The sequence below is a fragment of the Lachnellula hyalina genome, assembly GCF_007821495.1.
Source record: "Lachnellula hyalina strain CBS 185.66 chromosome Unknown contig00061, whole genome shotgun sequence".
Lineage (NCBI taxonomy): Eukaryota > Fungi > Ascomycota > Leotiomycetes > Helotiales > Lachnaceae > Lachnellula > Lachnellula hyalina.
Window position 1 is genome coordinate 86827 of NW_022157175.1, and position 14373 is coordinate 101199.

Below are 14373 nucleotides of genomic sequence, written 5' to 3' on the forward strand. Positions count from 1 at the left end.
TTACTCTTCCTTTGCGAGTAGCTGCAGTCATGCTCTGCATTTGAGTAGCAATAGACTATACATTTAACTCCATTTTTGAAGCAATTGCAGCGCTTAGTCCTACTTTAGTTTAGTGCAGATCCATAAGTAAACTGGATTTACTTATAAAACTAGTTTATTTGTGAATAGGACTAAGATTCACGAGTGAAGTAGGATATACGTGAATCTACGCTAATGTTCATGAATGAACTAGGAGATTCATGAATCGTCTACATTTATGAATGAACTGGAATAGATATATAATTCAATCGTCACTCTTATCACTTGATTATAGAATTCTAGCAAGTACATGAGATAAGTTTGTTTCCTCTACCATAAGGTTTTCATTCTATATTAGCATTCAGGGCTTATACGTAATTGCAATTATCACACCGATAGATTTCCCTTGATTTTACTTAACTAATTCTCCTTTACTATAATTTTCGGAATAGCATTACTTATTAAGAGCATGTTCTAAAAGTAGTCCTATTACTAAAACTCCCTTACTTGACAGGGCCGATGCTTCTTTCTGTATAGATGGGCCTAGTCCCGGGAACCGTAGTTGATATGATGTCCGGGTCCTCTTAATTACTAAGAAGGTTTTGATCGCGTTGTTGCATACTTGTAGAAGGGAGGTTCGTCTCACGCATTCATGGAATCCTGTCTTACTAATTCACAGCACCTGGTTTTAATATGATAAACGTACCACAGTCCCACAAATATCGTGCTAATATAAGCTGTATTATTATGTAGAACACAATTAATCTTGTTTTAATGTATCTTAAGTATTGACTCTGGAAGTTCCGCCCAGTGATAGGGGGGCCAACACGTGACTAACATGCTGGGGGCTGATGCACTAGAGCTGAATAGGCTTGCTGCAGCATAGTGCCACCTTCCTACATTCATCATTGCCATCTCGACTCGAGTTCGTCCGAGACTCTGCCCCACATCTTCTTCCAAGTCCTGCAATCAATCACTTGACGTGGCCTAAGTCGGACATTATATTCATCCGTATCTTGACATCTGTGGCCGCCTCGCTCCGCTATGTCGCTGTTAGATCACAAGGCTGTGACAATACAGCGATTCGGGCTTACTCAGGTATACAAGCCGCCACAAGATACTGAGGCTACTGCGATGTACGTTACCACCCCGATTGAGCATTTTGAGTGAGTATCAATATAATTTGATTTGTAGACTCGTCTTTGTTCATGGACTATTTGGCCACCCTCAGAGAACCTGGACAGGCCAGAAGCCAGAACAGAACATCGCCCGAGAAGCCCATAGAACACATACTACGAATGCTCATCCTGCGGAGTTAGAACACTCGAGCCAGATATCCGACACCGCGCGTTCGAATTTAGTGACTTCATCAGAGATAGTTGGATCACGCAGTGGTGAGGTATTCTGGCCAGTGGTAAGAACGGTGGTCCCACGGCTCTGAGATCCTTACTTCCCAATCCTGGAAGTTTCCCAGGATAGTAATGCTGATTTAACATTCTTCTCAAGGCCATACTTCCGACTGTGCTTCCGGACACACGCAACTTTACCTGGTAAATCGATTTTGCCAACTATAAAGCTCCCAGAACCTTTAGGGAAAGTTCATACTAATCTGTTATAAAGGGGATACGACGCTGATGTCGACGCATTCAACACGTCCGTTGGACATAACAATGTCGAACAGCATGCGAACGATCTCTTGATTGACATTGCGAACTTGATAGATAAACATGGATATGTAAGCATTGACAGCGATAAATTCTTTAGTTCTACTAGGAGGCTTACCTAACTGTCTATCTATAGGTAAAACTTCCCATAATATTCGTGGTGCATAGTCTTGGTGGAGTAGTTGTCAAAGAAGTGAGTTATTGATCTCTTCTCGTCTTGTACAGAAAATCCTCACCAATTTCCATGTTCCATGTCCCTCAAAATCCACAATAATCTATGCCGCCTTGAGCCTTTGATATTTGAATTTCCATCAAGGCCGTGGAATCATCTGATCGTTACTGACTTGTTCATTAGGCATTGAATATATCATCTCAATCTGAGATTCAACGTCTCAAAGGTGTTGCCGCTGCCACTCATGGTGTTTTGTTTCTAGGAACACCCCATCGCGGGTCTGGATCAGCCACGATGGGCAAGCATGTCTATCGGATTGCTCGGCTTGCCACCAAACGACCAAATATTAAGCTTTTGAGATCTTTAGAGAAGAATTCTGATACGCTGAAAAGTATAAGCAACAGATTCCGCAGCACACAACAAAAGTGGAACATCAAGATATCATCTTTCTATGAAGATCGGGAAGTGCGAAAGTATTTCCTGTTCCACAGCATGATAGTAGACAATGAGTCTGCTCAGATTGGCCATGGAGAAGAGGAAGTATCATCAATACCCAAAAATCATCGTGACATGACAAAGTTCACATCAGCTGAAGAAGTGGGGTTTGATCGAGTCAGCTCACAGTTGCGGCGATGGGTGAAAGAAATCAAAGAGAAGTCTGAAGCAAATGGTAAGTGCTCAGTATTCTTTGCCTTAATTCATACTCTACAGCAGTGTCGATATGCCTTGTCTTCAGGATGTTGTCCAACACTAAAATGACCAGGAATCAAAACCGGGGCGCTAGAGAGTAAGTTGTACGAATACAGCATCTGGCTGATATAGCTCACTTTTATCATAGTTTGCCTTTCTAGTCTAGAAAACTCGCAAACTCGAACTCGCTATAACAATGTCGCTTCGTCATACGATGGAACCTTTCAGTGGCTATTTGATCACGAGGTTGTTCCATTTGTAGATTGGTTGAAAGCAAATCAGAACGGAGTCGGTCCTTCTCGCCCAATCTTCTGGATCAATGGCAAACCTGGGTCTGGGAAATCGACTCTGATGAAGTTTGCAATGCGAGATCAAAGAACTCAAGACTATCTTAGCTCTGTTTCAGGTCACATAGAGTGGGCTATACTCGGTTTCTTCTTCCACGACCGTGGCTCTCACATCCAGAAATCAATGGTAGGCATGCTTCAGGCGCTTTTACACCAACTCTTGTCACAAGCTCTAGATCCTTGGACTCTAGTAGAGTACATCCATCCGGTATACTCTGAGCTTGTGAAGTTACAACGGACATCGACTCCAGTCTGGACATTTGATTCACTCTGCCAAGCATGGCTAGCCATTACCGAACAGCGAAAGGTACCCCTTCGAATGTGTATCTTCTTGGATGCTCTTGACGAGCACGACGGGGACAATACCCTGCTTGCGGCTTTCATTTATAAGCTACTTGCAGGTGCCGATGAACAAACAGTCAGGATCAAAATATGCGTCGCAAGTCGAACATGGAATATTTTTGGGCAACATTTTGGAACCTGTCCCCAGTTTGCAATACACCAATGCACCGCCAGTGATATTCAGGCATATACCACGAAAAGATTGTTGGGGGCAATGGTAGGTCTGGGAGAGAATGATCATAACTATACCACGAAACTATCATTGGAGCCATTGAGATATGTGGGAGAGGATTATGATGCTACTTTCTCTTCGAAGCTTGCCCAACTCGCAGAAAATGTCAATGCAAAAGCCCACGGCGTCTTCATATGGGTCCGAATTGTTGTCGACGAACTTGTTAAGGGTGTCAGGGATGGGACAGCACTATCATTATTGGAAAGAAAAGTGTCCGATATGCCGGAAGAACTGGAAGATCTGTATCGACATACCCTGGAGAGAATCGAGCCCGAATATGCCGATGAAGCTTATATTATGCTGCAAATCGCTCTTTGTAGTCTTTCACCACTCCCGCTTCAGACTTTTATCAAATGCACCTCTGTCATCAAGTCAGAGGGTTACTACAATTCATCCGAAGCAGAAATGTTACGCCAGCTGATTAGTAGAAGTGGGGGCCTTCTAGAGATCACAGCAATTGATTCTGAGGATCTAACGACAAAAGCACCGTACAAAGTCGAATCGTTTAATTCATCACAAGGCTCGTTCGTTAGACCAATTCTATACGAAGCACCTCGTCTCATTACAGAAAAGTCGGGTCTGACAGAGCATTCAAGCGGTACCGCAGTCACCGTTCAGTTCATCCACCAGACCGTTAAGGATTTCATTGCTAAAAACGACAACAATCTTGGTCTACGTCTGAGTGGCTCTGATTTTGTATGTCAGAGTGGTTATTTCTACCTACTCCATTGCTCAATACGCTACGGCAAATCTAGGTGGGCTCGTGAACTCAGTCGACACATGCTCGAATATGCTTTCCGGGTTGAAACATGTACCTCCGTGAATGTGTCTCGAATCAGTCAACTTTTCCATTTCATGTTGGATTCCGATGCACCGGATAGTGCATATCGATTTGACATGTGGATCAATACATGGTTCCCCAGACATCCACATGGCCCTATGAAGCCTTTCGACGCTTTCGTAGGTTTTGCTATAGCTGCGGACTTGAAAGCTTTGATTGAGTACGAGCTCAAACCTGACTATTGGGTCGATTTAGATGAACGCAGAGGATACAGAGGATATCTAATCCGAGTAGCCGCAACTGGCCAACGTTATTCTTCGTCTCAGTCTAGTCGAGAATCTATGGTCCGACATTTAATCAAACTAGGGTGCCCTGTCGATACACCTGTGATCTATTGGAGTGATACAGATTACAATACGAATTGCACGCTTTTGAGTTGGCTGCTACGGAACAAACCCAATAGACGTATATCCGAAAATGATGCGCTTTCCCTCGCAAGAATTCTGTTGGAAAACGGAGCAAGCACAGAAGCCCGAGCCTTTTCTGATCCGGCATTGCAAGGGAGAGAACGTGCTGTGTTATATAGTTGTATTCTACACAACAATGGAAAGGCCGTTGAACTCCTCTTGGAATATGAAGCGGATACCTCAGTTATTGATCAGGAGTTGGTTTTCACTGTATTTATGAGGGACAGGCTGGGCGAGAGTACCATGTCGGACATACTCAGGAAGAACGGAATATTGGGGGTTTTGGGGTTTGACACAATGGGGAATTGGATTAAGCCGTTTCGTCAAGAAATTTCTATTCTTATGGTTCTTTTCGGTGGATGTCTCACCAGCCTTGCATCGATTGGAAGCTCGCAAGTTGGGGAGTCAGTAGCCTGGGCCCTCCAAAATATCCGGGGTGATAATGGCCCAAGTTTGATAGTCAACCATATGTGAGGATTGTTTATGCTATAAGATGTCTATCCGATTGGGTAAACCCAAGAGCATTCATCTGGAGCTCAGTGCAATGGTTGATGTATCATCGATACTCGAAATATTTTTTGCAGGTCATACTTGGAAAATACTCGAGGCGTCAAGCGCTGAAGTGTTTCTTTGCTACGGACATGTATCAGACTCTTCACGGCTTGGCTCTTCAAATTTTCTTTTTCGTTGAAAAGGGACGAGGCGGACCTTACTTCTCTCATCTAAGATTCTTCAACCATGTCATCTCTCTAAACGGATAGTTTGACTAGTTTTCATCACCTCTTTGTTGTAGCAGCTGGTGGCGCTGAAAGGTATTTATAGTCCTGTAGATCCAATGGTTTATAGTTACGAACCTTTGATACACATAACAAAGAAATTGATTTTTTTTCATATGGGGTCCTCCCTTCGAGAAAAAAAAACGTGAACAGTCATTTACTCAGAGTCCATCAAACTTTCAAACCAGCACCATGACATTCCCAGGAGGAAATCTCAAGCCCATCAAAAAGCGCACACCGTATCGAGAGAATTTCAAACGCGATCCTCGCACGGGACTTCCTCTACCGTACCCTCGTAAATCTCAAGCAAAGAAAGACAAAGACTTGAATATAATCCCGGCAACCCCCGACTCTGAAGTCGACGTTGTATTTCAAAGGCTGTGGGAGGCAGACAAAGCAAACCATACCGAACATTCCAAATCTGCGATAGCCACACTTCCAGATGAAATTGAGAGAGGGATCCTGGATGATACGTTTGACTTGGAGACTCCAGTAGTTGATCCTACGATACCAAGCACAAGGAACAGCACATTGGATTCTGATTCTGATTCTGACTCTGATAACTTCATTTCTGATGCTGATGCACCCACATTGTCCATTAACCTGAACCCCCAAGCTGCAGAAGCTGCCTCGCGTGTCCCTCCAGATTCAGAAGATGAATATTTTGATGGCCACTTCATTAAGACAACCGAGTCTCAGCATTGGCCGCCTCCCAAGCCCACAGTCGAGGATATCGAAGACGAAGACTTCCAGGCACCAACAGCCCACATGTATTCACCCGATAAATTCGTAGGCACACATTCTTTTGCATCTGTACCTTTTACAAAGGAAAGCGCGCCGACTCCGGAGCCGCAACCGAACCTAGGCCTCCGTCGGAGTACACGGCAGAGAGTTGCGCCGAAGAGATTTGCGGAGGAATGATGTTGCGTTTATTGATGAGTTGGAGAGGGAAGTGGAAACCTGTGAGGTGCTAATAAGGCTCTCCTAGAGCTGCAGTTGTCTTTTTGCTGATGTTTGGAAACTGCGTGGAATATACGTGAGAATTGTGGGATGTAGGTGAAGTGTTGTGGGATTATTTATAGTTTCTAAGATGCCTTTGATAATGTTAATTGAATTTGTACTGACAGGGATCATATCTGAGATTTTAATTGTTCCATAGCAGCAGTGCAGCATTTGAAGTGTTGGTCTTATATTAAAACGACCCCCTTAATGAGGTGCATTAACACCCTCGCTTATTTAGCTTGTGTACTCGTAGCTACAAGTGTATATTGCAATTCTCAATCCTCCAACTAAGTCACGAGCCTAGGGTTTCATTCATCCCATTGAAGAAGATATTAAGGTGTGTTGTTCGGAAGTCCGGATTTCGGTAGTGAAAGTGAGCCCCTTTAAAATGACGAGGGCTTGTCACCTGTCTCGGTTCAGTTGTGGTGTCGTTTACAATATTCATTTGTCATCCCACTTCAGGCATCACACATGGGAACCTTCCATATAGTTCTCCCGCCATTCCTTCTTTATGGAAAGAGTCATATTTTATGAACGAACTTTTCATTGGCGAGGTGGTCAATTCACACTAAGATTTGAAAGCAAAAACTTTGTGAAAAGGCAACCTCCATTCACCTTTTCATTTTCCACTCATGTGAATGAATCTCAAAGTGATTTGTAGAGTCACCGGTAGCGAATATATATAGCTAGAAGCCCAAGCTAGAAAAGAAAAAGTTTTCTTCAACACCAACAAAGACAAATCCTAAATTCATGTCCTATCAATCTTTCATTATGACCAAGAATGGTTTATCTGTGGAGCCAGCGCCACCAGTGCCAGCCTCTATTGAACCTCTCCACCAAAGCGCTGATATCCCACCGGACCAACAAACATCAGGTGTGTAAGACAGGCTTGAGTATCGAATGTTTGTTGCTGACTTGATAGTTACTCCTACTTCAGAACCAACGGCTTCCACAAGTGTGACGGTGGATTCAGACAGAGCATCCAAACCAATGAAGGACATTCAAATTCCGGAAGTCAGGGCTGAAATTCTAAAATCAAGCAAGTTGGTAATCTTGCACTCTCGATGAGTATGCCACTGACTTTTTTATAGCTAGTCCTAAAGCCCCAGAGGTACGTGTAAAAGTACCAGCAGCAAGACCAACGTCCACACGTCCATTACCATCTCAGACTCAAGGCCAAAGCCTACGGGCAAGAGAACGGGCACTTGTCAATGACTCTCATGGTCCGGCTTCTGGTCGCCTGCGAGTTTCGACAGACACCTTGGGTCCCCGAGCCAAGCATTCAGTTCTGTTACCGGATGAAAAACTTCCCCGTAAGTAGACACAGCTGTGGAAGAAAGGATCCCATATCTAACATCTTGACAGTTGACCCAGTATTACAACTGCCAGCCCCCAATCAACACGGATATCGGCCGTACACGCAAAGCCCTTACCCACCGAACGCACCTAGACCGATTTCGAGAGGAGGATTTGCGCGACAGGTACAAAACGCGTCCATGATGCCAGGGCATTCAAATACGAGTTATAGATCTCATCTCGAAAGACAACACTACGAGGTTCCGACGGCTCATCATCCATCTCTAGTCACCGCACCCGGACGAGTAAGATCTGATCCGTATCAAAATATGCCACCCGCATGTACGTATATCTCCCTGAAAGGTCCCCTGATACCATAGACTGATTATGATTCAATTCCACAGGGAATAACGAGTCCGTACTGCACCCAGCACCTCCCCCAGTCCAGCAAGTTCCAATGCCAATGCCCATGCACATGCACCCATCCTATTTCAGTAAGAACCCCCTCCATTCCCTTACCTTCCCTTTCCATTCGTTCAAAACCCCTCCCCAAACACCCACCTAACACGCCGCCCAGCCCCCACCAGCGCCGTGATCCGCCTCGTGAAAAGCGACGCCCGACCAGAATCCCACCACTACGACTGCATCCCCATCTACTTCAACGACACGCCCGACTCGCTCGACGGCCGCATCCGCGACATGTTCCTCGGCGGGCATGGACATGGACGTTACGGGTTTATCTCGCGTGTCATGTGGCAGGATTTACCGGCAACTCATGTCCTGGAGCCGGCGAGCACGCTGGTGAGTGGCAGGGATATGATCACGCCGATTCTGAGGGCCATGGTGGCGAGGGGCATGAGGGATTATTTTAGGGTTGAGTTTTGGGATGTTGAGGCGGATGGGGATGTGGGAGTTGGAGTGGAGCAGGGGACGAGGAAGAGGGCCAGGAGATGGAGTGATGATGGGGATAGCGGGGATATGCATGATGAGAAGCGTGGGCGTGCTAGTGGTGGGAAAGGACGGGAAAGGGTGAAGGGCAAAAAGGGGTCGCACCAAGGATGAGGGTTCGTGATGGAATAAAAGATTGTGTTTATTGATAATAAGCCCCACGGAGAAATATATGGTCTCACTAGAGAAGGGATACATGTAGATTAGACTCTTGCAATAGCATTTCCATGCTAAAATAACACAGACCAAGAATAAGGTCAAGTTGTCAACCAAAAGCCTAAACCCCTATAACTGTCCACCTAACTTACAAGACAACTCTTCAAATCACTTACAACTTAGCATCAGTCCACCTCCCAATATCCTTATCAACCGTAACCCAAACCCCATCAGCCTCCGCAAGTACATTTCCCTCAGCATCCGCAAAACTCCCCTTGACAGTCAACTTCCTACCCTTCTTCTCCACCACCCTCCCCCTAACCACCACAACACTAGGTGTATAAAGGGGTTTCTTATACCTAACCGTCAAAGCAGCCGTGAAAGCTCCATATTCTATACGTACGTTACGTACGTTACCAATTAGCCACATCTGTCGAATCTCTCTCTCTCAAGACTCTCACTATCAAAAAGGAAATGAGGAAACGAGAAGGAGGAAAGATAGAAGATACTCTTACATAATTAAAACACAAGAGAGAGAGGAATACTGAAAGGAGATGAAAAACTAGACATACTAGCCTGAGCATTCGCCGCAGTCCCCATAACCTCATCCAAAACGACGCCAAAGAACCCGCCGTGCGCCGTCTTCGCATACCCGTTCACGCCGTCCCTGAGATCAACCAGGGCTCCGAATTCCAGGAACGGATTCTCCTTGTCTTCGCCCCTAGCTTTCATCGCCGCCTCGATCTCTTTCTCACTCATGCGAAACTGGGCATTGCAATTACTGTTACTGTTATCGTTAGTGTTATCGGTGTTATTGGGCTTGGTGTTATCGGTGTTATCGGCCTCGTCCTTCACATAGCGCAGAAAGGTCAGGCATGCTGTCACGGTGCGCGGCGTGTTGAGCGTCTCGCGCACGAGCGAGGATTCGGTCGTGGCGATGGGCGTGCGGTCTGGGATGGCGGTGTGGAGGATGCTGCGGTGGGTGAGGAGGGCGTGACACCACTAGATGGGATGAGTAGTTGGTTAGCTGTTTCCTATTCGTGTAAGATTACTAAGGTGGTTGGGTTTGGGAATAGAGAGAGGGGTGGATAGGGAGCTTGTTTGTATTTCTCGTTTATGAAGGAGGTATAGGTATGGGGAAGAATCGAAAATGGTTGTTCTTACGGGGATGGAGTGGAAGTGCGCGAGGGGGTCGGGAACGGGTTGGTTGTGGGTTGTGGGTGAGGGGGGGTGGTTGGGAGGCTGGCATTGTTGTGGGTGGGATAAGAGTGGGTGATGAATAGGTAGGTAGATGTCAGGGTTGAATTGATTGGGTATGTAAAAAAGAGATGATATGTTTGTGGGGATGTTGATTGCTTGAATGTATAATTAAAGCTACAGTTGGGGTAGACATGTGTGTAAGGGTATGTATGTATGGCAAGTAAGTACCTAGATAGATAGACATCTAGATAGCTCTAGACACAGTCCATTCCGGCTCAACGATTTTAGTCTGGACAACAGACAAGCTACCGAGGGAGTGAAGATATCTAGATACCCAGTGAAAGTGAAAGTGAAGCAAACACCAAGGTAGGTCGGAGCGTAGTCGGTCCGCATCGTCATCCAACTTTCGCATGTTTTTCCTTCCGGTGCATGAGCGTGAGGTAGAGAACGCCATGGTGGAGCTAGCCTAAGCGCACTAGTAGTGACGGACGGCTTGCTTGCATGCAGGCTACTTATTACTAGTCTCCCTCTGCCTATCCGTACTTAGTACGAAGTATTGACTATCTCCACTCCCTAGCCCTAGCCTACCGAGCCGCGCACTAGCTTTAGCCTCGGACGTCTAGTAAGTACCTATTTCGTTATCTTATGTGGGGCTGACTATTGGTAGGTACAGTACTGTATGAAGATGGAACCATGGAAATTGATGTCATAATTGGAGTTAGGAAAAGGTGAAAAACATCGCAGGAGAATCTCGAGCATAAGGCATGATTCTGTGTACATTCTTGTCTTGCATTGCACGTAATTGATAGACACGTAAGATATTAAACAGTACATTATCATCTATATAATCTAACGACATTTGTAATAACCCTGATCCATTTAAGCAAGCTTGATAGCCCCAGCTGGCTGTTCAACGAGCAACACTGGCCCGGCAACGACGGTGTCCATAGCCGGAGCACCTGGCGCATCCGCAATAACACCCACAATAAGACCCTTGTTCAGGTCAAAGTCTGGAATCATGGTTGTGTTCGTCGTGGTGTTGAACGGCATTGAGACGTTGAGAAGTTCGTGGTAGAAAACAGCATAGTAGGCCTGTCCTGTCTTCCACGCTGGAGGCGCAGTGGTGAAGACAAATTGGATCTCCGTGCCAGATGTGAGGGAGGAATTTGTCTTGGGGTTGTACGTGAATTGTGGGAGGTTTTGCCGGGGATATGGGTACTCGGGGTTGGCTTGTGGGCAGCTGCCAGGGATGATGAATTGGTTTGTAGAATCCAAGATCTGGTTTGCGTATGGGAAGGAAGTATCAGTTGGACCAGCAAACGGATTGACGTTCCAGATATCTATCAAAGCCCAAGTGTTGTGCCGACTTTCAGTCTCGGCTACGGCTGTGAGCGCGCCTCGAGTTACGGCAGTGTTGGCTTGCTGAACGAGACCGGTCAAGAAGGCCATGGATGCGATTTCAAGAAGGGTGAGAGTGACGATGAAAGACTCCGCAGTCGTCACCCCAAAAGCATATTTACAAGGCCCAGGCTTGATGGAATTGCTAGAGATTTGGCTTTGGAAGATTGCTAAATGACCAGCCTCGTTGTCACGAATCTCTTGGATACGATCGTACGTTGTGTTGGGTAGCCCGAGTGCAGTGAAGGAGGACGAGTTGAACATCTCTACACCCTGTTGATAAAAGCTGAAGATTGCCCATTCTGCAGCAAGCAGGTTCTGGTAGAGGAGGTCGTCAGGGGCAGCAGTGCCGTTCGTAGTTGGGAGGATCGGGGCGGTCAAATTGCCAGGATATGGAACACCCTTTCCACGAAAATTGCTGTAGTAATCGCTCAAGCCAGGAACAGGGTGCTGAACAGTGGGAGCAGCAGTTACCAGAGAGGTAGCAACTAATGCTGCGAGGGTGGTTCGAATAGAAGGCATGATTGCTGATTGTGTGATGGAGAGGTCTTGGATTGTGAAAGGAATAAAGCTTGCGGATGAATATAGAAGCATCAATCGGAAGGAAACGAAAGATATATGAAGGTAAAACTACCTAGCAGTTGACGTAGGGCAAACCATGACATGTGTAGAGGTAAAGGCAGTGTTCTTGTGAGTCTTTCTAAACTAGAAGTGACTAATTGAAGCCGCCCGAGGGTTCTGGCTGTCGATCAATGATGGATAATGGCATTCCGAGATCCTTGGTCAACAAGAGGCTCAACTATCTCAGCTCAATATGCAGCTTATTAGAATGCCATGACGAGTAACGGAAGAAGTAAGGACGAGGATTACAAGTTGATCTCCACTTAGCTTAGAGTGTAGCTTATTTGATTTCCCTCCAGATACTAGAGGGGAACAAGGATGAAGGCTTAGGAAAGACTACGCCGTGCCGTCACTACGGGATATGCGCGTCTAGAAAAGCTGTGGAGGTTCAGCCGGGAAGAATCCAGCCAAATACGAGAAGCTAGTTCAAAGCGCTAAACAGAAATGGCCTGAAAAGGCAATATCAAGGAAAGCCAACCAAGCAGTCGTCGAATCGTCCCTTTGCAGCTAGAGGCCGAAGCTAATCGCAGCTGAAAGCCTGAAACAGGCAATATCTGGTTTAGCGACGCATGATCGGCATTGCAGCAATGAAGATCTCCAGCCAGGGCACCTGCCGTGCCGTGGTCTATGCCAAGTCAGCACTCTAGCTCCTTTGGGCTTCGTATAGTAATAAAAGACATCATCGAGCAGCCTGCTAGAAATCAAACCGACGCCTTACGGATCGGCACTGTGAGGAACCGGAATTGCTAGCAGCCGGAGCTGGATCTATAGAGCCGCGCGGTGGTGGTTGGAAAAAGCGGGAACGAATTAGTCTTTTTCACTATCTACTAGGCGAGCAAGCCAGCACAGCAGCATTATGTTTGAGGAATTCAAATAATACTAGCGGGAGTAATTAAAGGGGACATCTCAAATCATTTAAATTGATTGATAATTATCATTGATTTTGAGAGCGTTCCAAAAGCGCCCATAGCTAGCTCATCAGTCCCATTTTTTAAGTCCACCACAAGTACTTGTAAGAAGCTCCATTTATATTACGCACAATTATGCTTCATGTTCAGCATAGGACTTTCTTTGGTTCCTGGCGGTGTCAATGCATAGTTCGCACTGTCTCAACAAGGCTGCTTCTTGAGAGAAGTGTCGAAAGAAATGCCGAAAGAATTGGACTTTGCATCATTTGTATTCTGTTCAACATCAAAATAACCAGACAATCACATATATCCCCAACTGTTCCTTTTCGTTGAATATCGACACTCCAAACTAAATACTTTAATACTGTCTATAACTTTTGCTCCATCATCACAACCCAAGCCATCATGCAATTCACATGTTTCATCACGCTGGCTCTCCTATCCCAGTACATCTCCGCACAAAACCAACGAATCGATCAACGAGCCCCCCAAAATTGGCGTTCCGTAGTCGCAGGTGTCGAAAACCTCGCCGCAACAGCTGGTGAAGGATATGGAAGCTACGCTGCCTCTGTAGTAGCCAGCGCCGGGGGAGATGCAACAACAGCCGGAGACGTTAGAATCCGCGAACCACAAGACTACCAATCTGTCGTCGCCTCAGCCGAGTCCCTCGCCGCCACAGCTGGTAATGGAGCCCAGAGCTATGCGTCTTCCGTGGTAGCCAGCGCCCAAGGTGTCGCCGCTACAGCCGCAGACACCTACACAACAGGCGTCAGCTCCGTCGTCGCTTCCGCCGAGAGCCTCGCTGCGACGGCAGGCAACTTGGCACAATCAGAGGCATCGGGTGTTGTATCGAGTGCCGACGCGGTTGTGAGTACAGCTGGGGCTGAGGGCACGAAGGAGGCGACCGCGGCGGTTTCGAGTGCGACGAGTGCTGCTTCTGAAGCTGTAGCCTCCGCTACTGGGAAATCTGGGAGTGATAGGAAAATTGTTCCTGGATTGGGTGTTGTTGCTGGAACATTTTTGGCATTTTTGGGTTTACTGTGATCGTTCGCAGTGTTAATCTGGTGGATCAATACGGCCTGTAACTCAAACTAGAGATATCAGCCACACAACAAGAGATATTGAATGCTCTGATTAAAAATCAAGACATATTGACATTGGGGTACGTGACCCCATATCCCGCTATGAAGACATCTTCAGGAGTGCAGGGTACGTTCTTTTAAACGTTCTTTTAAAAGCCCGTCGTGCTCACTCATTGACGAGGTTTTTGTAGCATTGAGAAGTGTCCTAAGAAATATGCCAGTTCAATCAAGGGAATCGGGAGTAAAAACAGAACTATAGATGTTTAAGCAATT

The 14373-nt window shown here is 46.2% G+C and overlaps 3 protein-coding genes across 3 annotated transcripts; 1 reads left to right on the forward strand and 2 right to left on the reverse strand.

Moving 5' to 3' along the window:
• Positions 1-1062: 1062 nt before the first annotated feature.
• On the forward strand, positions 1063-5187 carry SERAC1_1 (Protein SERAC1; the record flags this gene model as incomplete). Its single annotated transcript, XM_031149763.1, has 8 exons — positions 1063-1154; positions 1213-1432; positions 1525-1568; positions 1639-1753; positions 1819-1875; positions 2038-2524; positions 2618-2641; positions 2693-5187. The coding sequence occupies 8 exons, from the start codon at positions 1063-1065 to the stop codon at positions 5185-5187; spliced, it is 3534 nt and encodes a 1177-aa protein (XP_031005604.1).
• A 3876-nt stretch (positions 5188-9063) lies between these two features.
• LHYA1_G004809 (uncharacterized protein) lies at positions 9064-10545 on the reverse strand (the record flags this gene model as incomplete). The annotated part of the gene is made up of 4 exons (XM_031149764.1): positions 9064-9284; positions 9464-9893; positions 10056-10133; positions 10426-10545. The coding sequence occupies 4 exons, from the start codon at positions 10543-10545 to the stop codon at positions 9064-9066; spliced, it is 849 nt and encodes a 282-aa protein (XP_031005605.1).
• A 425-nt stretch (positions 10546-10970) lies between these two features.
• LHYA1_G004810 (uncharacterized protein) lies at positions 10971-12149 on the reverse strand (the record flags this gene model as incomplete). The annotated part of the gene is made up of 2 exons (XM_031149765.1): positions 10971-12060; positions 12124-12149. 2 exons carry the CDS (start codon positions 12147-12149, stop codon positions 10971-10973), a joined length of 1116 nt encoding a protein of 371 aa, XP_031005611.1.
• Between the last annotated feature and the right edge of the window lie 2224 nt (positions 12150-14373).